Source organism: Sciurus vulgaris (genome assembly GCF_902686455.1).
Source record: "Sciurus vulgaris genome assembly, chromosome: 7".
Lineage (NCBI taxonomy): Eukaryota > Metazoa > Chordata > Mammalia > Rodentia > Sciuridae > Sciurus > Sciurus vulgaris.
The window spans coordinates 26,307,836-26,332,321 of record NC_136467.1 but is presented as its reverse complement, the minus strand read 5'-3'; the positions used below and the strand labels follow the sequence as shown (position 1 = coordinate 26,332,321).

Below are 24,486 nucleotides of genomic sequence, written 5' to 3'. Positions count from 1 at the left end.
ACATTCCGGACTTCAGTGGGATTGTCCTATACCAGAGGAAATAGATGACTCTAAAAAGGCTGAAGGCCAACTTAAGATCACCTCAATTTGATTTGGTGGGCTGAGCTGCTTCACCTTAACTGTTTGCTAGAAACAAAACTAAGTTTCTCTTTAAGAAGGCAACTTTATCCAAAGCTTTAAATCACACCCAAAAATTCACAAAAAAATTTCCTGTATTCAAACAAGAACAATCTAATGTGCCTCTGTGCAAAATTGCTGAAATCAAGGGGGAAAAAAAAAACTCTCAAGAAATCTAGACATTGCAATGATCAGGCATGAACTTTAAAATAATTGTGATTACTGCATTCCACAAATAAAACGATTAGATAGAGAATTATATCAGAGAAGTAGAAACGATGAAAAATCAAATGGAATATCTAAAACTCGAAAATATTATTGTTAATAAATCAATGGATTTGTTTAACAATAGCTTGGATATAGTTGAAGAGAGAGGGACCCTAAATTGGAAGATGAACTGGAAGGCAGTAGACAAGGAAAAAATGTAATTAAAATGTCTAAGACCTTACCTTGTCCAGTCAGTTGCAAAAGTAGTATTATTCATTAGATGCTAATGAGTCAAAGACAAATGTTGAAATCCTTATGGGAATCACTAAAAGCATAGTGAAAGATTGTGTAACTACATATAGCTCACAGAGATGGAAATGAGATAATAAAAATTAGTAAAAACTAATAGTCCAAAAGAAGGTAAAGAAAGATTAAAAAAAAAAAAGTGAAATAGATGGGACAATATAAAACAAATAGCAGAGTGGTGAGTTTAGTTTTCTTTAGCTATAATATTATACATAAATCAATAAAGAAACTCCAATTAAAAGAGAAAAATTGTTAAACTGTATAGAACAACACAATAAACTCAATGTTGTACACACATTGTTGTAAATTAAAATAATTTAGGAAAATCTAAGGCAAAATAGTGCAAAAAAATACAGTCTGCCAATATTAGTCACAAGAAAGTCATACCCTGTATTTCTATCAGATGAATTAGACTTTAAGTCAACAAGCATTACTAAAGATAAAAGGGATATTTCATAACAAAGTGGTCATTCCAACACAAAGATATCACAAGGATAAATTTGTGTACAGCTAGAAATATTCAAGACAATACTTGATAGAACAAAATGGATAAACAAATTCTGCAAAAATAGTAAGAGCTTTCACTAATAGAATTAGGACCAAAAGCAAACAAACAAACAAGAAATCAGTAAGGATAAAATATTTTCAAACAACATGATTCACAAAATTAACTTAATATATCATACTGCATTTAACATTTTCACATGGAACATTTGCCAAAATTGACTATGTGCTGGGCCATGAAGGAATTTTAAACATACTCCAAATGATTTAAATCACACAGAGTATGGTTTATAACTGCAATAAAATTAATCAATTAATTAAAGACTACTAGAGGGCTGGAGTTGTAGCTTAGTGGCAGAACCCTTGCCTACCATGTATGAAGCTCTGGGTTTAATTCTCAGCACCACATATAAATAAATAAAATAAAGGTCCATTAACAACTGAAAAAAAATTTTTTTAACTTAGTAGATAAATACAAATTTTTTAATGTTTAGAAACTGATCAGCTAAACATGTCTAAGAAGAAATCACAATGAAAAATCATTTTGAATTTGAATGATAATAATAGGTCAAAACGTGTGGGATGTAGTTAAAGTCATTCTTGGGTAATTTTAAAATGTACTTGTTAGGAAAGAAGAAAGAAAAAAAACTGATCTAAGAATCTAGCTCAAGAAGTCAGAAAAAGAATAGCAAATTACATGTCAAGATAGTAGTACACATTGATGAAATGGAAAACATGTGCAATAGAGAAAACAAAATAGAGAACCAAGAGCTACTAGTTGGTTCTGTGAACAATGTAACATAACAGATAAACCTCTGACAAGATTTATAAAAGACATCGGGAGAAGGTATAACTTACCCCTCTTCAGGTATGAAAAAGGGGAAAATACCACTGAGAACAGAATTAAAAAATTAAGAGGATATTATGACCAATTTGTGCTAATAAATATGAAAATATAGATACAATAAATTAATTTCTTAAAAAATATATCATACAACAATGGACATACAAATGGAAAATTCATTAAAGAAAATTGAATTCCTGATTTAAATTCTTTCCACAAAACTCCAGACTTTCATAGCTTAACTGACAAACTCTTTCAAGCATATAAGGAAAAACAGAACACTTAACACACACAAACTCTCCCCTCAAAATAGAAAAACAAGGCCTATTTCCCAACTTATAATGGCAAAATGTTATAAGGAAAGAAAATTATAGGTAATATCTCTCAAGAACATAGGTAGAAGAATGCTAAACAAAATATTAGCAAACCAATTCTATTAATATAAAAAGGATATTATTTCATGACCAAGTTGACTTTATTAAAAAATATGAAATAACTTGACATTTGAAAAATCATCATAATCTACCACATTAACAGAAGAAAAATATAGAAAAAAAATCATGTTTTTTCTGAATAAATACAGAAAAAGCACTTGATAAAAATCACTCATTTGTGAAAAACTTAGCAGAGTAGGAGTAGATGGCAATGTTCTTAAAAGACATCTACAGAAGTCATATACAATCTATTATTAGTGAAATTTTGTAAAATTTCCCGAGATTAGGAATAAGGGAGGAGGCCCACAATCACAATAGATATTAAAATTTTACCAAAGGTCTTTACCTTATGCAAGAAAAATTAATAGAAGAGAAAAATGGAAAGGGAGAAATAAATGCCATTATTTGTAAATAACATGATAGTGTGCTTAGAATCCAAGTCATCTATAAATAATATCCTATTGGAATTCACTAGTAAATTTAATAAGGTTGCTAGTTACAAGGTCAATTTATAAAAGTTCAATACTATTGACACATTTCAGCAAAAAACAATTAGAAAGTGAAATTTAAATAACTATATCATTTTCATTGGTCTCATAAAAACTAAACATCTAGAATTAAACCTAATGAAGAATGAACAAAGACACCTGGAAAACTGTAAAATGTCATTGAAAAATCATCCAAGAAGACCTAAATAAATGTATTCAAATTATCACATTTATGATTGAAAAACTCTATTGTAAAATATTAATTCTTCCCAAATTGATTTATAGATTAAATAGAAACCCGATATTGTTTGTGTGTGTGTGTGTGTGTGTGTTTGTGTGTGTGTGTGTATAAATCAACAGGTTGATTCTAAATTTTATGTGGAAATAAGTGCTAAAAATAGTAATACTATCTCAAAGAACCTTTTAGTTGTGCTGCCTTGAAGACTACTATCTTTGTTAGAATACTATTTTAAAGTAGGAAGATCTACTTTATCAGTCAAAAAGACTTACTGTAAAGTAATAGTAATTAAAAAGATGTGGTATTGGTGCAAGGATAAATAAATAAATTGATCAGAATAGTCTAGATAATGACCCACCCACATATGACCACTCAATTTATGGCTAAGATTTCACTAAAAAGTAATGGAGGAAAATGTTTTGTTTAAATAAATGGTGCTTTATCAATTGCCTATCTATATAGAAAAAACAAACAAACTTTAATCTGATCCCATATGTCACATTAACCCCCAAATCAATTCTGGGCAGACTGCAGATTTAAATGTAAAAGGAAAATGATAGAGCTTCTAGAAGATATCATAAGATATCTTCACAATTTGGGGTTGAAAAGAACTTAGGACACAAATACATTTGTCAAAAAAGCTCAAAGATTGGTAAAAGTTCCATTTATCAAAATGTGTTGTTAAGAGAGAAAAAGGTAGTAGGATAGCAAGTTCAAGGTCAACCTCAGAAACTTAGCAAGACACTGTTGTAATTAAAAAAATAAAAAGGAGTTGGAGGTGTAGCTCAGTGGTCAGGCACTTCTGGGTTCAATCCCCAGTACCAAAAAGGAGAGGGTGTACAATTAAAAGGCAAAGAACAAAACCACAGAGCAGGAGAATTGATTTGCAAATACATCAACTAATAAAGTATTTATTTTCAGAAATATAAAGTATTGCTATAAATGAACCAGAAAAAGACATGTCTCAATAGGAAAAGAAGGGACAAACTTTAAATGTGTATGTCACAAAATAGGATATCCACTTGGCCAATAACTATTCCACCTCCATACTCATCAGGGAAAGGCAGATTCTAACTAGTGAGGTATTACTACATCCCTCCAAATGGGTAAAAGTAAAACAGCTGATGACATCATGTGCTGGGGAGGACATGGAGCAACTAGAACTCTCATACACTGGTAGTTTAAATAATTGCAATCTCTTTGCAAACCTGTTTGGGAGTATCTCCTGTAGTTCACAGACACATGCCATATAACCCATTAATTCCTCTCCTAAGTATATACTTAGGAAATGTCATGGCACCATTATTTGAAGTAGTCAATAATTGGAAACAATTTAACCATCAATCAACACTAGAATGGATAAATTGTGATATATTCATACTATAGATTATTATGTGACAATGAAAATGAGTGAATTACTACTACAAGTTACAACATGGATGAATCATACATACATACACACACATACAGTTTTGAGCAAAAGAATACTTTTGTAAAAAAAAAAATGTGTACACACCAGGTAAAAACAAATCCACATTCAGGAAAGTGATTCACTCCAGAGTAGAGGAAGGGGGATCTTCTAGGATGCTTGTGGGATGTTCTGTTTCTTCACGCAGGTTATATGAAAGCATTCACTGTGTAATAATTCATCACTTTTGCAATACAGGTTTTAAAGTTGAGAAATTAAAGATGTGTTTTTAAAGCATTTTGATATGTCAGTTATTATAATTTTGATCTGTTTTATAATTCCCCACCATACTTCAACTGTTTGAGCTAGGGTCTCTGTTACTCCTCATCTCTGTTACTCAGAGCTCTTTGGATGCAGATAATAGCAACCCAACTCACATCCTCTTAAAAAGAGAAATTATCTGATTCCCAAATGACTAAATTGGTCCAGGAGCTCAAAAATGGCTATTAGGATTATGTTTCTCCTCTCAACTTGCAACTTCATTCACTTCCTCTTCACTTTCTTCTGCATATAGGCTATCATCTCTCAGGGGCAAGCAGAATAATCACCAGCTAGATGAGACAGGATGCTTCTTGGCAAATTTGACCACACTGGATTAGAGAGGCTTCAGGGTCAGCAAACCCCAGATTACATCTGAGTAAGAACAGTGTGGTTGTCTTCATGCAACTTCGTGATGAGTCAAATAGCCTCCTGCCTCTCTTTCAGCTAGTTTGCAGTCCCTTTCCTATGGAAATTTGGAGTTGTCACTGTCTCTGAACTAGTCTATCAATTGTTCTTCTGGAGTAGGCTCAGCTCTGAGGCCAGGACCTAGTGAGGGGGTGGAGCTTTGTGATTGACAGTCCCATCCAGACTAAGTATCCCAGGCAAAAAGCTTCCTTCAAGGAAGGGATGCAGTTGGACAAAAATCACGTCTACTCTGCCAAATAATTTTTAGTTTGCACATTAGAAAGAATTAAAAATACTCCCAAGTTGTCCTTTGAAAGAACTCCTACAAATGGACAAGAAAAAGGCAGATGACTCAATATGGTATGGTACAGGTGGTCCTCATCCTTGCTAACATTGGATTTTATCAATGTTTATTTTGTCAGTTTAATGAGAAAAAGTGATAGTATCTCATTGTTTTATTTATTTGCCTGATGGATTTTGGTCATTTATATTTCTTCTATAAACTGCTCATTCACATTTCATGCCAGGGGCTTACACACAGGGGTAGGGGCATATAGCAAGAACAATTGTCCCTGGAAGGAAGGACAGCTGTACCACTAACATTATTTAGGACTGCAATGCACAATGATAATAAAAGACTTGTTGGTAGTCGGTTTTATTACTGTTTGAATTCTCTGTAGATATGCATCCCATGCCCCATCACCTGTATTCGGGCACATGTTTTCCACTGTTTGTGGAAAACACTTTCTTTTAAGTTTGCCTTACTGCTTTGTATTGTTTCTGTTTGTATTCTGGATCTTGATATTTTACTGTGTTTATTGTAACTATCTTCTCTCGTTCTGTTCTTGCCTTTTAATTTTATTTATGTTTACTTGTTCTGCTCCCTTTAACTTTTGAAGATCATCAGTTAACTTGTGTGGCAGACAATTAATTCATTTTAAAAAGCTCTAACTCTCCTTCCTTTGGGTATTGCTTTAAATTACTCCCAGACTGAACTGGAGGACTTCTGGATCAGTTTTCTAATAATGGGCAAGGGAGCAGCCAGATGGTCCAGCTGTGACAGCAGAGCTACTCAATACTAGATATTTTGGGGAGATGAATTGTATAACAGCAAAAAATCTCTCTGCACAAAGAATGAATCATGGGCATGACTGACTGGTTGGTAGGATTTGTAATCAACTCTTCTGACTCACTGATTAAAGCATTTATGGATTGGACAAAATTTCTCTTTGGCTTTGAATTCAGGGAGATGTTCTTTATATTCAGGGGTTTGGTTTTAACTGGATGATATCATGGAAGAGAAAAGGAGACTGTAATTCTGCTTTCAAAGATGTCACCCTGGTAAAGAGACAGTGACTGTGTGAAGAGCTTCTCTCTCTCTCTCACTTAAGACCAGAATCCAGTCAGCCTTGTTGTGCTCCCTGCTCCAGCGGTGGCTGGTCTCTGTAAGAGATGGCACAGAGAATTTCTCAAGATGTGCCCATTCCTTTCCTAGGAATGGGAGTCGTGAGTCAGTGGTGGCTGTCACCTTGGGCTGGTGGTACGTGCAATTATTTCATGAGCAGCTGCCACTACACTTACAGCCTCACCCACCTGCCTGTTTGTTCAGAAGGCAGATTGTCAGCCAAAAAAAGTGAGCTCTGTGACACTGTAAGCAAAGGAGGATTAGGTAAGCAAACAAAAGTCTGCAGTAAGACATGAACCTATGAAAAACCAGTTAGTCTCGTGACTCAAATCACATCTGCGGCTTTTAGCTTTTCATACACACTGTCAACTCTCACACAACTGCATGCACTTACATAAGCTCACATCAATGCAGTCATGTACAATCATAAACATTCACACATGCATTTAACACCCTTGCACAAAACTGCACATATATACTGGCACACATACACACATACACATACCCTTACACACAAGCATGTACTTACACATATATAGTCTCACACAAATAACCACATGCATATCAGAATGCTCATTCTCGACCAGGCTCCAAAATGATTCTACTTGGAAATCTGAATATTTGTACTAAAAATGCTTCTAGAGAGATCTTTTCCCTGGTTTTTGACTGCTGAATACTGCAGAGTAAGTGGGACAGCACAGTTTCTTCCAGCCTCTTCCCTTGGAAGCAAGTTCCCAGTGTAGGTGGTAGGAGTCCTCAGGCCTGAGTCACATGGCAAAGTGCAGCTAGAGTTGAGGACTGGGTGGTCTTAAAACTCTTTCATTAGCCCTGTCCCTTCACTGTCATCCCTGGGGCTGCACCAAACATCACACACAGGAGGCCCTCAATATATGTGGCCCTCAATATATGTGGAATAAATCCTTAATCTATACTTTGTCTGATTTTTAAAATTAAAGAATTATTTGGGTAATTTCTTATTTCCTTTCCCTTGCCCGATTTGTAATCAAAATGCCCAAGTTCTCTGAGAATAAAACCCTCCATGGAGAGTAGAAAATCCTACATAAATTCATACTCTTGAGGATTTAATCAGAGACACCCAAATCCTCAGATATCATCTAGTCCAAAGTTCTCATTTTTTTACATAAATGGACTGAGGCCCAGAAATGTTAGTAATTTCTCCAAATTCATGTTGCTAGTTGGCAATGGGCCAATGACTAGGGATTCAATAGTCTGATTCCTGGACTGGTACTGTCTTGGATTTGATTTGGATACTTTTATTCCAGGAATAATTCTTTGATAAAAATGTTAAGAAAAATGAATTGAACATGGGGTTCTTTACTCAGAATATTATACTAGTCTGATCATTAGAAATTGTACTAGTTTGAATTATTACTGTAGTGTATAAATCTGGCTTATGCAATCACATCAAATGCATTCCCAGCTAATACATATTTAATCTAATGACTTTAGGTGTCATGGAAATATCCCTTTTCTACTATTTCTATACATTTAAACTCTGAATTTAAAGTTTTCTTAGTATATGGGATCTCTGAAATTCTGTGGCTTGTTAAATTGCCTGATAGATAAATCAGAGAAATCTCATGTTAACAATGGTTTTAAGCTTTGCCTTACTTAACAGATATAATGTCGATAATGCTGGTGACATCACTTCCCTAGAGCAACAAAACCACAAACTGTCTCATCAATTTTGAGCTTAGATTTGTTTTAGAACTTTGATCTTTATTTAGCTAATGCAATGATTTATGGTGTGATTCTTCTTGTGACTTCATAAACAGGAGTTTGATTTTTTGTCTTGTTGTTTTGTTATTTATTTTTGTATTTTTCTAGAGTTCACTCTTTATTTTTTGAGCTGTGTTGAGTTTAAACATTTCACTCGACCTCATGTCCTTTAGGTTTAAGTGGAAACCTGTTTATGTGCAACATTTAAGTGCAGTGCATATCATGCCAATTTCAAATAATGGATGCTGTGTATTTATTTACATAGTCATATGTATCCTATAAATAATGTAATATACTTCTGTGTTTGTGGCAAAGGGTATGAAATTTGAATAGACAGTGTAAACACTCGAATCTGGTAACGATTAATAGCTATTACTCTCACTTGAACTACCATGCCCTGCCTAAAAGGCAAACATAATGTGAAAGTCAAAAAGATATTTAAATAATTTAAAATATATTATGAAATAGTGACTACTAACAGTAGTTAAAATAGGGTGATGAAACTATGTTTAATTTTTCTCTTTTCTCTTTTAATGTTTCATAATGTAATTTTATTTTTATACCAAAAAGGGTGCATTAATTATTTTTTAAGAAGGCAAATGAGAATAAATCAATAAGTCAGCAACACTGAACAAATGTGTTTGTAAAAATCCCCCAGCTAGGGAGATAGGATGCTGAAATGTGTTGATGTTATTATAGCTCTTGCACTTTAGTATCAGTGTGCTTTCATAAGAGGGTCCGCCCTGTGTGTGCCTTTTCATTTTATTGTTCTTAGTACTTTTAAGCTTTTATCTTTTAATTGTTCTGTACCAGGTTGAAAATCTTTTCCCTCTCTGTCTCTCCCTCTCTTCCTTTCCTTAACATTCTGTCTTCTCGCTTGGCTTCTATGGTGGTTTTGTGTTATTTGACATAAAATGTCATCAGCTGACTGTTAGTTCTGAGATAATGAGTTTTATATGTAGGTATGTTTTAGTTACAACATGAAATGATTGAATATTATACAACTGTAAAATAATTCAAAGGTAAAGTGGGATAATTGTTGGCATTAACTGAAATATTGGGCTCTGAAATTCAGCATGAAGAGGGACTGCTTTTGGATTTAGCCCAGCCTGATTGTGCTGTTGAAGTGATAATCCCTTTTATTTTCTGGTAAAGTGAAACAGCTTTTGTGAGTAATTTCTGTGGCATGGATCAATGAATTTCCAGATTTATTTTACTAGTTAAATGTTTATGTCAAATATCCTTACTCACACAGTAAATTATTATATTTGGCAGGAAGGATAATACCATTATATTTTCAAAATACAGGTACAGAGGTATACTTAGGTCAAATTTTAAGCATGTGTGTGCGTATGTATGTACACTCACATGCACATACAACAGCAAGTAGCATTTGTGAAACTTCTATCATATGACATCACAACTGAGACTTTAAGTATTAAAGATGCTTAACTTAATACAGTTAAGAGAAATCTTCATTACCAGTTTCTTAATACAGTTAAGAAAAATTTTCATTACCAGCACGTGAATGCTTCTATTCTAATGGAGCGCCCTCACACTTGATCTAATTATGACCTTAATTTTTGGTTCGAAAGTATAGAAATGGAAATTATTTAAACCTTGTGAAAATTTAAACCTTCCAACTTGCCTCCTAAACTCTCTTTGCCATTTTATGATGGGAACAAACTTTAAAGGCCAGAGGCATAATTTTGTTTTGTATCTTCCTTTAGCAAATTCTTTGTATTTCATTCTGTTTTTCCTAAATAATGTGATTAACTACTGGTTACAAAGTAAATGGCTGAGGAGACTTTTCTGAAGCAATCTCTCTCTTTTTCTTGTTGGTCTTATTGAAAAGCAGTTTTGCAAATACACACATATTACTTTTATCCTCTCAAAATAGGGGGCTATTTAAAATCTATAAGAGCTAGTTCAACTTTACCCTTGTTCTTGCTAACCAATCCTCAAAACATGTCAGGAAATGCTGGGCTCAGGAAGCCCATTCCAGATCAATATGAACTGAGAAGAAGAAAGTAATCCAAAGGCAGAACATCTGGACCTCTTTTGGTCTTACTAGAAAAAATTCTCAGTGCAGTCCGGAGAATCAGAGAGTAGAAAAATGAGTCAACATCGCCACTCTCTCCCTTACTTCTCAAGAATATTTCTGTGAGGAAACATGGTCTTATGGGAAGACTGGTCCTGAAAAAAAAACATATTGGCTATATGAAAATTGTCTACCATAAACTGGTTGACCAAGCAAAGGAATGTGGGTTTTTGTTTTCTCATCAACACTGGTGTCTTAGTTTTATGTTCCTAGAGCAAAATACTTGAGATTGAATAACTTATAAAGAATAGAGGTTTACTTGGCTTGCTGTTCTGGAGTCTGCAATGTCTAAGAGCAGGTGCTGCATCTGCTGGACATCTGATGAGGCCTTCTTACCACATGGTAACTAAGGTGTCAGAAGGCATTGCTTGGTGAGACAAAGTAAGCATACTAACATGGGCCTTTCTTCCTCTGCTTGTGAAGCCACTAATGCCATCATGGGGTCCCACCTCCATGACCTCATGATCTCATCTTTACTTCCTAAAGCCTCCACCTCCATAAACCATTAACATTTAGGGATCCAGCTTTTGGGAGACACGTTCAAACTGTAGCACCTGGGCATTCTGTTTCCATTTCTTCTCTCTTGAGGGCTTCAGTGGTTTTTGACTGTAACAACCTTATTGTTAATGTTCTGTGTTCTTCCCTCTTTCTCTCTCAACGTGTGTGTGCATGTCACTTCCCCCCACTGGGAATATTTTCAGAGTAAAATGTTTCATGCATTCTACTCAGAGACCCCAAACTCAACCAATAATAGATTAAAAGCAAATTTTTGTTAGGTTCTGTCAAAACAGAGAAGTAAAAAAAAAAAAAAAAAAAAAAAAAAAAAAATAATGAAAATTAAAAAAAAAAAAAAACCACCACTAGAAATTTGGGAAGAGAAGTACCTTTTTAATAGATACATAAGTTATGCAAATTAATTTAGAAAACACCAATAACTCTTATGTTTCTAGAAAGTAGACTTGTATCTCTAAAAATAGTTACATTAAGTTAATAAAGAATAGGAATTTCTTCTGCTTTCATGTATTATTAATTATTGTTATAATTAGTAAAGCCAAATTCTAACACAAAGGTCTATAATAAGACATTCTTTGTTAAAATAATTCTCCCAAAGCCTATATTAAGCATTACATATTTTAGGCAAGTTATATGTGAAACTCTGCTCAACATACAATAGTGAGTAATGTGTTGCTATGAAAACCTTTTAGATGAAAATAATGAACTTTGGGTGTTAGAATATTTGACTTGCTAGATTTTGGCACATCTACCTGTTTCTTTTACTAAACATTCAGACTGAGATTTTTCTATGACTATCTAATCTTATTCCATTCTTGGAAGTTCAGCCTCTGTAAATAGAGGGGGAGGAGACCCTCCTAAATTGTTATGGTGAATATTTGGTTCTGAATTAAATGTATGTTTAATTTCCAGTAATGTCGAATTTGGCTGGATACCCCTGTGGTTATAATATTTTAAGCCTTTAAAAGCACATGGGTTCTCAAATAGCAACATGCTTTTCTCCTGATTTTTCTCTCCCTGACTAGCATTTCTGTTATTACCCTGTCTACTTCAAACAAATTTTTATGCAGTTTACAATTCTTGTAACATATGGCTGCTGCTTACAAGCTCTTTGTGTGCCTTGGCAAACAGCCATATGTGACAGTGAAGAATGAGTTCCTGGATGAGTAGTAGGGAATCTTGCTTTTATCCATTTTTCCACTTGAGTTTAACTCTTAAAGGGGAGGGATGGGTTAGACATCTTTCTTTCCTCCCTGTGGACTCCCTCTTTCCTTCTCTTCCTTCTTCCTCCCTCCCTTTCTTCATTCCTAATTCATTGTTGCTGAAAACCCCTCAAAGCAGAAAATGCATTAACTTTTGAGTTGCATCATTCATATTGAGACCCTGTGTGGATTTCTGTCTTACAAAAATAATAATTTCATTTAGCATTGATTGAGATAAGGGCTAGGTGTAATTTTCTGCTACAATGAAGGGAAATAGAAGGAAAGAACAGATGGTTTGAGAATACACACTGGATCAGAGACTGCCAAGGGGTGAATATTCTGTCTTGAGACATCAGTGGGGAAAAGGAATAGGCAAAGTCTCTCCTCAGTCTGAGATACCTCCTTTCCTAGCTCCTTTTCCCACTTCCAACCCTTTATTTCGGGTAGCCAGGAGTGGGTTCCCTCTCCACCAGGTAAGTGTGTTGGGGGAGGGGGAGGCAGCTGGTGGAGAATTCTAGGAGACGCAGCTGGAAGAGATAAGCCATCTACAGTTGGGAATCTTTTTGTTGTTTGGGGTCTCTTATGATCATCTTTGAGTCAATGCACTCTGTACAACTGCTATGTCATTTGATCAGTTGGTTGAACTTATAGATCTAACATAGGGTTAGTTATTTTTGACCAACAGTAATAATGACCTAAATACCTATGTTCTCAATCTACTTCTGATTCATACAGCATTAGTCTACTGTAGTCCCAAGTGCAAGGAGGAGAATATTTTGATTAGTGTCTGCATATTTCGCATAGGGGGCAGTCCATAAGGGGTGAAATACATGTGTAATATATACATTTATATAAAATATGTGTATATGTGTACACATATGTATATATTCACACATTTACATATGAATATATGCATACTTTATATACACAGTTTAAATGGAACCTGGATATCTACTAATTAACTAAGGAACTTGAACTATACGTTGAAATAAATATAACCTCACATTGTCAATATTTAGATTTCGTAGTGGGAGTCTTTAAACACCAAACCTTGCTGTTGATTAAGAAACTGAATTAAGTACCATATTAATAGGAAAATAATATAAATTTACAATTGGTATGTTTTGTTGCCATTTGGGAAAATTATCACTCAATATTAAATAGAAGCGCTCCACATCGGTAATAAATTGAGGACAAATAGCAAAGGCTGAATGTGTTCTGCATGTTATTAAAAACACGTCTTGATCTTGGTTGTTCCATTTGCCATCTCTAACCCTCAACGCCTCCTTCAGAGACAGTGGGCTACGGTGAAGAGGCAAGGTCGGGGAGAATGGCCTCCGGGGGCAGACGAGGCTTAGTCTACCCGTTCCAGGTTGGCGTCGGTCACTGTGGGCAGCTGGAGTCCGGCCTGGGCCCCTGGGGACAGCTCCTCTGAGGCTGCTGGCAGGGGCTGCTCGCTGGGCTCACATCCAGGTAGCCCTGCTGGAACTTGCTCACTTGCTGGAGGTGGCGGAGCGGAACCTTCTGCCTCCACCCTGGGCGGAGAGGCCCCGACTGCGGCCTGTGAGGCCTGACCGGAAACTCCGGCCTCTGACTTCCGGGGCAGCTCAGCAGCCTGACGTTTCTCCGGGAGACCTTGGTTTCGGGGCTCTGCTCCCGCCTGGGCCTCAGGAGCTTCCGGGGTAGGCTTTGCCTCCTGGTCCCCTTGGGCCTCAGCCTGAGGGACTAGGGGAGGCCGCGGGTAAGCTGAACCCCCAGGAGGGAGTGGAGGGGGCCCCTCCAGCTCCCTGAGGGCGGAGCCACCACTGCCCCGGGGACCGCCCAGTTCGGGGGGCATGGCGTCCGACTGCTCGAGGCTGCGCTCCGGATGATGAATGACCTGGAAGGCTGCGGCCAGCTTTGCCACGGCGTTTTGAACAGTGTTGGCCTCCTCTGCATCCATCTCTTTATCCACAGAGACATTTGCCTCTGGCTCTTCATCGGAACTATGCTGACTTTGGTCCTCCTTTTCAGACACTTTCGCTTCTCTGATTTTTTTGTAGAGTTCGTTTCTCTCTTCTTGTAAAGCACGACAGAGGTTCTCCAGCCGCCCGATTTTCATCACGAAACACTCATATTCCTTAGCTCTCAGTGCTTTCTGTGATTTGAAAACACACACACGAATAAAACTACATGAAAAGCAAAATTTCCAGAGGCTATCTGGAAACAACAAAACCTTTTGTCCCGGAATTAGTATCTGCTAGGACTTGGGGCCTGGCCATAGAGTGATGGCTGAACAGACACTGGGTCCGGGTCATCATTATTTTTGCATTATGTGTTAGAGTCTGGTAGAATTTTAATCACTATGGCCTGTTCCTTGGGAAAGAAAGATGGCAATCCTTGTTTCTACTTTAGTCCAGAGCCTCTCAGATCTTAAAATAGATGAATTTTCTGCTTCTGAGATTTAGAAGGTGTTAGCCAAAGCCTGTGGTGAAATGAATGAGATCAATTGGGATTTCACCCTCAGGGGTGCCTTATCTATTCTATAGATAAATTGCTGTATTCTAATCTTGGCAACCATTCTATTTATATTGATGAATAATAAGCATAAATCTTTGGAATTGGTTGCAATTTGTGATGAATTGTTAGAATAGTAATATAACCATAGAAACTCACCACACACTAATTCATGATGCTGACTGCTTAAACTATTCAGTTCTTCCTTTCTCTAGAAATGGTGGCATGTTTGTGTAAGGAACATGTTCCTAGTCAACTAACTCCTTACTCCTGTCTTGGAGCTGTTCTGTACCTTGATGACAGTTTTTAAATTGTTAACATGGAGAAAGTTTCACCTGTAAGCTCTGCTTGTCAGATCATGGCCTATGTATCTTTTACCTTTAAGGTTGCAAAACCTACTCAGATCCTGGCATAACATCAGGATTTAAATGCCTGCTAGAAGAATTAAAAAAAAAAAAAAAAAAAAAAAAAAAATACTGCCGAGCACATTCCCTGGGTGCTTGGGCCACTGTCTTTTCTTAGTATATTCCCGTCAATTGATTAATCTATACCTGTTATGTGCATGCTCAGGGGAAATAAAAAGGTAAGTAAGACACTCATGCTACTTTAAGTAACTTGACCTTGTGAGACATAAGGTACAAAGCTATTTTTTTTGGGGGGGGGTCAGGACTGGATCCTAAATGGCCTTTGCCCTTATTATATTTATTACAATTTAACATGTTACATCCCCTCAAAATTTAGCTATAATTATATTCTGAGAATGAATATCTTCAAAGTTGGAGGTGATAAGAGCTAAGAGAAAAAAACCTGCTCACCTCTTCAATCATGTCCAGTAGGGCTTTGTTACAGTTCTCAAATCGGGCTTTCCATGTCGCTGTGTCCTTTTCCAGTTTCTTCATTTTCTTCGTTGTCTACAGAAATTAGAATGTTTTAGTGTCAATCCTGAAGAATTAATGTATAAGAAAGCTATTAGTCCCATATGTGACATTAAGAGCAGTCCTTTTGTTGCCAGCTACTGAGGCAAACAAATGTTTGATGTCAAGAAGGAAGATTGCAGAAGAGTCATTATTTATTTCTGAGTTCTTTAGGTCAGTGGGGAGCAAACATATTTGCACCAGAACCAATTCAGAAAAAAAGGAAACTACTTAGGACACATTGTTTTGTTGCTTTTTTTCCATTTAAAATGAAAATATCTTTACTGAGATCCATGAAATCATTTGCAATTTAGACCATTTACTTTAATGAACAGAAGACTATTGTGAGAAAGCTGGCATTGCTTTTAGCTATTAAATTATTGTATTGATAATAAATGGGCACATTTGAGAAGTTGCCACACAGGAAAAACCCCTTCCCATTTTCTCCACATTTATATTTGTAGCATGAGGAAGGGTTCACAAAATGCAATTACACATTATTCATTTCTTCCTTGAAATAGTCTTCATGAGGAAGGTTCTATTTTCACACTTTATAAATGGGGAAACTGAAGCTCAAAGTAGTGTAGTAATAATCAGGTGAGTTAACAGAGGGTGAGTCTGGAGATCTTCCTTTCCCTTCCCTTCCCTTCCTTTCCTAATGTGTCTGCTGGTCACCAGGCCATGGGATGGGTATGGGGGATACAGGAATGAATAAAATGTACCCTGTCTCTTTTGAACCTGAGACTACTTCCTGTTTCTTGTAGGATCTCCTGGTATGAAATACAAGACTTGTAATCAGGCATGAATTCCCTGAATTAATCATAACTGAGACTTGCTGCTTGGGACCAAGATGCCAAAAGTTGGGTTTTGGTGGTGGTCAGAGGCTAGGGCCAGATTGTCAGTCCTGGCTCCAAGAAAAACTAGGTAAGCTTTGAATGTTTTTAAATTTTGATTATACATTAACCAAGTTAATAGTTTTTAAACTTTTAAAGTTACTAACCCATTTAAGAATTTGATGAAATGTATGAGACTATACTTCAGAGAAGTGCAAGTATGCACATCAATTTTTTTTTGGTTTATTTCCAGGGAATTCTCTGATCAACTACTAAAGTCCATAAAAAGATGTCAGATTAAGAACTCTTGATTTACATTTAGTCCAATTTTAAAACATGTAATTTTGAAATAAAAGTTTCTCCTGTTATTAATGTTTATTACAATCTTATAACTCTTGAATTTAAAAAAAATTGATTTATAGATCCATCCTGAATTTGGAAATTTGTAAATGGTAACAAGTATTAATCTTCTTAAGTTTGCTTACTTAACTGAAATTTATGATAATTATTTCATGAAAATATTTTTCCATATTTTCATTGGTACATTATAATTGGACATAAAGTGGGGATTCATTGTTACATATTTATACTGTTTTTTCTAATTCTGTGAAGATTGTCATATTTATACATGCACATGATATAATAATATAATTTGGTCAATATCATTCCCCACTATTTCCATTTCCCCTCCCCTCTTCCTTCCCCCGATCACGTTTCTCTACTGGTCTCCCTTCAGTTTTCATGAGATCACTCTCCCACCTCTGTTTTCCTTTTTCCTCTCTGGCTTTCATATATGAAAGAAAACATCATGGCTCTTGACTTTCTGAGTTGGACTTATTTTGCTTACCATAATGTTCTCAAGTTCCATCTATTTTCCTGCAAATGACATAATTTAATTCTTCTTTATGGCTGAATAAAGCTCCATTGTGTATTTATGTACCACATTTTCTTTATCCATTAATCCATTCATGAACACCTAGGCTGGTTCCATAATTTGGCTGTTGTGTGAATTGTGCTGCTATAAACATGAATATGCATGTATTGCTGTAGTATGAGTGGTATAGCTGGATCATGTGGTGGCTCCATCCCTAGTCTTTTGGGGAATATCCACACTTATTTCTATAGTGATTGTACTGATTTATAGTCCTACGAACAGTATAAAAGTGTTTCTTCTTCTCCCTATTCTCTCCAGCATTTATCATTGTTTGTATTCTTGCTAAGTGCCATTCTAACTAGAGTAAGATGAAATCTCAGTGGTTTTAATTTGCATTTCTCTAATTGCTGATGATATTGAACATATTTTCATATATTTGTTGACCATTTGTATTTCTTCTTTTGAGGAGTATCTGTTTAGTTTATTTACCCATTTATTAATTGGTTTATTTGATTTTTTGGTGTTAAGTTTTTTGAGTTCTTTATATATTCTGGATATTCATCCTCTGTCAGAAGAGTAACTAGCAAAGATTTTCTCCCATTCTGTTGGTTCTTTCTTCTCATTCTCAATTGTTTGCTGTGAAGAAGGCTTTTAATTTAATACCATTCCATTAATTAACCCTTGGCACTATTTCCTGAGTTTTAGGGTTCCTACTGAGAAAGTTGTTGCCTGTGCCTGTATGTTGGAGTGTTGACCCTCTATTTTCTTGTAGGAGTTGCATAGTTTCTGATCTAACTCCTAGGTCTTTCACCCATTTTGTGTTGACTTTGGTGCAAGGTTAGAGATATGGATCTAGTCTCATTCTTTTACATATGAATAACTTGTTTTCCCAGAACTGTTTGTTAAAAAGGCTATCTTTTGAGGCGTTTCAAGATGGTGGCCTAGAGGGTGGCTGCATTTCACGTTGCTCCAGGACTCAGGATTCAAAAGAGGAGATATTGAGAGACTTGGGACCAACTCAGAGCAGCCGGGTGAGTCTCTCCCGTTGGGGAGGCGTCCCGGATGGGACGGTAGTCCCGGAACGCAGGGAACTTTGTGGAGCTGCTGGCGAGACGCCCCTCCCCCCACTGGAGCAGTGAACTCGGACAACTGGGAGCGTCGTAGAGGAGGCCGCTCAGCACAGCACTGGGACTCGGAGCAACCACTGGGGCTCCAGTGGCTGCACAGGGGAGGAGCGGCGAGGAGAGCTGTGTGGTCTCAGAACACCGGGGCCTGCCCTGAGGAGGAGGAGGAGGAGCGTGGCCACTTGGATTCGGAGTGACTATACCAGAGCTATAGGCAGTTGCCAGAGGAGAAGCTGCGCGGCGAGCTGTTTGAACTTAGAGCGACTGCTTCTGAACACCAGGGCCTACCCTGAGGACGAAGAGGAGGAGGAGTGCGGCCGCTTGGATTTGGAGTGACTATACCAGAGCTACAGGCAGTTGCCAGAGGAGGGGCTGCATGGCGAGCTGTTTGGACTCAGACCACTTCTGAACACCGGGGCCTGCCTGGAGGAGGAGGAGGAGGAGGAGGGGTGCGGCGGGTCGTTTGGACTCGCAGTGACTGCATTAGAGCTCCAGGCGGCTGCTCAGAGGAGGAGGCGATTGGTGAGTTGTTTGGACTTAAAGCGACCACTCCTGAACAAAGGGGGGCTGCCTGGAGGAGAAACGCAGTTGGTCGCTTGGTCTTGAGTGACCGCACCAGACCTCCGGGCTGTTGCCCAGAGGATGCGTGCAGTGGGTCACGTGGATTCAGAGCCACTCAGAGTGACCGCTCCTGAACAACCAGGGGGTTACCTGGAGGAGGTGGAGGAACAGGGAGGGTCATTTCGACTCGGAGTGATTGATTGCCCTGGGCTACGGGTGGTTGGTGGGAGGAGGAGGCACGCAGTGAGTTGCTTGGACTCCTAGTGACCGCACCGAAATACTGGGCGGCTGTCTGGAGGAAGAGGCAAGTGGCGGATCTCTGGGTCTCAGAGCGATTGTACGGGGCCCCAGGTGGCTGCTCAGAGGAGGGGCCGCATAGCCAGGCGATTAGGTGCAGAGCAGGGTCCCAGGATCTAGGAGGCTTCTTGGTGGAAGAGCCCCACAGACACACACTTAGGGGCGGAGCGAAGGTTCCAGGCCTGCGGGCAGATTCTCTGAGGAGGGGCAGCCTAAGGAGATTCATCTGCGAAGGGTGAGGCTCCCAGGCCCAGGAGGTAGGGCCGGGCCCCTGGGAACTTTGCAGAGGAAGGCAGCCCAGCCCAGGCGGTAGCTGTAAATTGAGGGGAAACTATAGGAGGGAACTGACCAGCGAGACCTCCCCACCGGGTGAGTCTTGCCTGCCGGGTGAGGTTTCCCCACAAGGACGGTAAAACCAGAGACACGGGCCCAAACAGGCCTTGCCTCAGCCCGCAGCCTAGTTCCCCTTTGGATGACCATTGGTCAACAAGTGGAGGCACCTCTGCCCACTAGCAGGGAATATACCCCACCTGAAGGCCACCACTCCTAGAGAGGCAGCTTCCTTGTGGAGTGCCGCATTATCAACTTCCTCCAAGACTTCAGCCTACTGAAGGCTAAGGGAGGATATATATAGAAATCTTCAGGGACATTGTAAGTCAATAGAGGAAATCTGCAATATCTCAGCAGTCCACTGATACCTGAACAATATGAGAAAACAAGGAAAGAAAATGCTGCAAACAAATCTAGATGTTACATCAATAAAACCCAATGACAGCATGGCAGAAGAAACGACAGAAAAGGAGTTCAGAATGTACATAATTAAAATGATCAGCGAAGCAAATGATGAGATGAAAGAGCAAATGCACGCACTGAATGATGAGATGAAAGAAAAATGCAGGCATTGAATGAGCGCACCAATCGACAGTTAAAAGAGCAAATACAGGAAGCAAAAGATCATTTCAATAAAGAGTTAGAGATATTGGAAAAAAAAACAAACAGAAATCCTTGACATGAAGGAAACAATAAACCAAATTAAGAACTCCACAGAAAGCATATCCAGTAGGATAGAACACCTGGAAGACAGAACCTCAGACATTGAAGACAAACTATTTAACCTTGAAAACAAAGTTGAACAAACAGAGAAGATGGTAAGAAATCATGAACAGAATCTACAAGAACTATGGGATAACATGAAAAGGCCAAATTTAAGAATTATTGGGATTGAGGAAGGCTTAGAGACACAAACCAAAGGAATGAACAATCTATTCAATGAAATAATATCAGAAAATTTCCCAAATCTGAAGAATGAAATGGAAAATCAAGTTCAAGAGGCTTATAGGACTCCAAATACACAAAATTACAACAGACCCACACCAAGGCACATTATAATGAAAATGCCTAACATACAAAATAAAGACAGAATTTTAAAGGCTGTGAGAGAAAAGAACCAAATTACATTCAGGGGGAAACCAATACGGATATCAGCAGATTTTTCAATCCAGACCCTAAAAGCTAGAAGGGCCTGGAACAACATTTTTCAAGCCCTGAAAGAAAATGGATGCCAACCAAGAATCTTATACCCAGCAAAACTTACCTTCAGGTTTGATGATGAAATAAAATCCTTCCATGATAAACAAAAGCTAAAAGAATTTACAAAAAGAAAGCCAGCATTACAGAACATTCTCAGCAAAATATTTCATGAGGAAGAGATGAAAAACAAAGAAGCAAATCAGCAAAGGGAGGAATTATCCTTAAGGAATTGTCAAATAAAGGAGGAACCAAGTTGTGTCAAACAAATAAATAAATAAAATTTAAAAAATGAACCAAATGACCGGGAAACCAAATCATATCTCTATAATAACCCTGAATGTTAATGGCCTGAATTCATCAATCAAAAGACATAGACTGGCAGATAGGATTAAAAAGAAGGATCTAACAATATGTTGCCTACAAGAGACTCACCTCATAGAAAAAGATACTCATAGACTAAAGGTGAAAGGATGGGGAAAAACATACCATGCACATGGACTCAGCAAAAAAGCTGGCGTATCCATCCTCATTTCACATAATGTGGACTTCAAGCCAAAGTTAGTCAGAGGGATAAAGAAGGTCATTTCATACTGCTTAAGGGAAGCATAAATCAGCAAGATATAACAATCATAAACATCTATGCCCCAAACAGTGGCTCATCCATGTATGTCAAACAAATCCTTCTCAATTTCAGAAACCAAATAGACCATAACACAATAATACTAGGTGATTTTAACACGCCTCTCTCACCACTGGACAGATCTTCCAGACAAAAATTGAACAAAGAAACCATAGATCTCAATAACACAATCAATAATTTAGACTTAACGGACATTTATAGAATATACCATCCAACCAAGAGCGAATACACTTTCTTCTCAGCAGCACATGGATCCTTCTCTAAAATAGACCATATATATTATGCCACAAAGCTAATGTTAGCAAATACAGGAAGATAGAGACACTACCATGTATTCTATCAGATCATAATGGATTGAAGTTAGAAATAAATGAAAGAGTAAAACACAGAAACTATTCCAACATCTGGAGATAAAACAATATGCTATTATATGATGAATGGATAACAGAAGATATTAGGAAGGAAATTAAAAAATTCTTAGACGTAAATGAGAACAAAGAAACATCATATCAAAATCTCTGGGACACTATGAAAGCAATACTTAGAGGGAAATTTATTTCATGGAGCACATTTAATAAAAGAAGTAAAACTCAACAAATAAACGACCTAACACTATAGCTCAAAGCCCTAGAAAAAGAAGAACAGACCAACACCAAAAGTAGTAGAAGACAGGAAATAGTTAAACTCAGAGCTGAAATCAATGAAATTGAAACAAAAGAAACAATACAAGACAAAATAAATAGCTGGTTCTTCGAAAAAATAAACAAAATTGATAAACCTTTAGCCACACTAACAAAGAGAAGACGAGAGAAAACCCAAATCACTAAAATTCGGAATGAACAAGGAAATATCACAACAGACAGGATGGAAATACAAAACATAATTAGAAGCTATTTTGAAAATCTATACTCCAACAAAATAGAAAATTTCGAAGACATCAACAGGTTTCTAGAGACATATGTATTGCCTAAACTGAACGAGGAGGACATACACAATTTAAATAGACCAATTTCAAGTACAAGAAATAGAAGAAGTCATCAAAAGCCTACCAACAAAGAAAAGTCCGGGACCAGATGGGTTCTCAGCCGAGTTCTACAAAACCTTTAAAGAAGAGCTCATTCCAATACTTCTCAAAGTATTCCATAAAATAGAAGAGGAGGGAACCCTCCCAAACTCATTCTATGAAGCCAATATCACACTGATACCTAAACCAGAGAGACACTCATCAAGGAAAGAAAATTTCAGACCAATATCCTTAATGAACATCGACGCAAAAATTCTCAACAAAATTTTAGCAAATCGCATACAAAAACATATTAAAAAGATAGTGCACCATGATCAAGTGGGTTTCATCCAAGGGATGCAAGGTTGGTTCAACATCAGGAAATCAATAAATGTCATTCACCATATCAATAGACTTAAAGTCAAGAATCACATGACTATTTCAATAGATGCAGAAAAAGCATTTGATAAAATACAGCACCCCTTCATGCTCAAAACACTAGAAAAAATAGGGATAGTGGGAACATTCCTTAATATTGTAAAGGCCATTTATGCTAAGCCCACGGCTAATATCATTCTAAATGGTGAAAAACTGAAAGCATTCCCCTTAAAAACTGGAACAAGGCAGGGATGCCCTCTTTCACCACTTCTATTCAACATCGTCCTTGAGACTCTAGCCAGAGCAATTAGACAAACCAAAGAAATTAAAGGGATACGAATTGGAAAAGAAGAACTCAAACTATCCCTGTTCGCTGATGACATGATTATATATTTAGAGGAACCTGGAAATTCCACCAGAAAACTCTTAGAACTCATAAGTGAATTCAGTAAAGTAGCAGGTTACAAGATCAATGCTCATAAATGCATTTTTATACATAAGTGATGAATCTTCAGAAAGAGAAATTAGGAAAACTACCCCATTCACAATAGCCTCGAAAAAAATAAAATACTTGGGAATCAATCTCACAAAAGAGGTGAAAGACCTCTACAATGAGAACTATACAACACTAAAGAAAGAAATTAAAGAACACCTTAGAAGATGGAAAGATCTTCCATGTTCTTGGATAGGAAGAATTAATATTGTCAAAATGGCCATACTACCTAAAGTGCTATACAAATTCCAATTAAATGCTATGCAATTCCAATTAAAATCCCAATGACGTACCTTACAGAAATAGAGCAAGCAATTATGAAATTCATCTGGAAGAATAAGAAATCCAGAATAGCTAAAGCAATCCTTAGCAGGAAGAGTGAAACAGGGGTATTGCAATACCAGATCTTCAACTCTACTACAAAGCAATAGTAACAAAAACAGCATGGTATTGGTACCAAAATAGAAAGGTAGATCAATGGTACAGAATACAGGACACGGACACAAACCCAAATAAATACAATTTTCTCATACTAGACAAAGGTGCCAAAAATATGCCATGGAGAAAAGATAGCTTCTTCAACAAATGGTGCTGGGAGAATTGGAAATCCATATGCAACAGAATGAAACTAAACCCATATCTCTCACCATGCACGAAACTAAACTCAAAATGGACTAAGGACCTCGGAATCAGACCAGAGACCCTGCAGATTATAGAAGAAAAAGTAGGTCCAGATCTTCAACATGTTGGCTTAGGACCAGACTTCCTTAACAGGACTCCCATAGCACAAGAAATAAAAGCAAGAATTGATAACTGGGATAGATTCAAACTAAAAAGCTTTCTCTCAGCAAAGGAAACTATCAGCAATGCGAAGAAAGAGCCTACAGAGTTGGAGAAAATCTTTGCCAATCATACTTCAGATAGAGCACTAATCTCCAGAATCTATAAAGAACTCAAAAAACTCTACTCCAAGAATTCAAATAATCCAGTCGACAAATGGGCTAAGGAAATGAATAGACACTTCACAGAAGAAGATCTACAAGCAATCAACAAACATATGGAAAAATGTTCAACATCTCTAGTAATAAGAGAAATGCAAATCAAAACCAC

At 37.3% G+C, this 24,486-nt stretch overlaps 1 protein-coding gene and 1 long non-coding RNA gene across 3 annotated transcripts in view; one reads left to right on the top strand and one right to left on the bottom strand.

The window, feature by feature from the left end:
* The first annotated feature begins 10,380 nt into the window (after positions 1-10,380).
* Positions 10,381-13,454, top strand: LOC306665524. The gene is made up of 2 exons (XR_013765058.1): positions 10,381-12,236; positions 12,268-13,454. It is a non-coding gene; the product is annotated as an uncharacterized lncRNA (long non-coding RNA).
* A 133-nt stretch (positions 13,455-13,587) lies between these two features.
* TXLNB (taxilin beta) overlaps positions 13,588-24,486 on the bottom strand; it is a gene marked incomplete at its 3' end in the record, with an annotated part of 53,101 nt that continues 42,202 nt past the window's right edge. For both annotated transcript variants that reach the window (XM_079147110.1, XM_079147109.1), the window contains 2 exons: positions 15,545-15,640; positions 13,588-14,370 (listed from right to left, as the gene is read on the bottom strand). In XM_079147110.1, coding sequence (XP_079003236.1) covers positions 13,588-14,370; positions 15,545-15,640 — 879 coding nt within the window. The remainder of the gene's footprint in view (positions 14,371-15,544; positions 15,641-24,486) is intronic.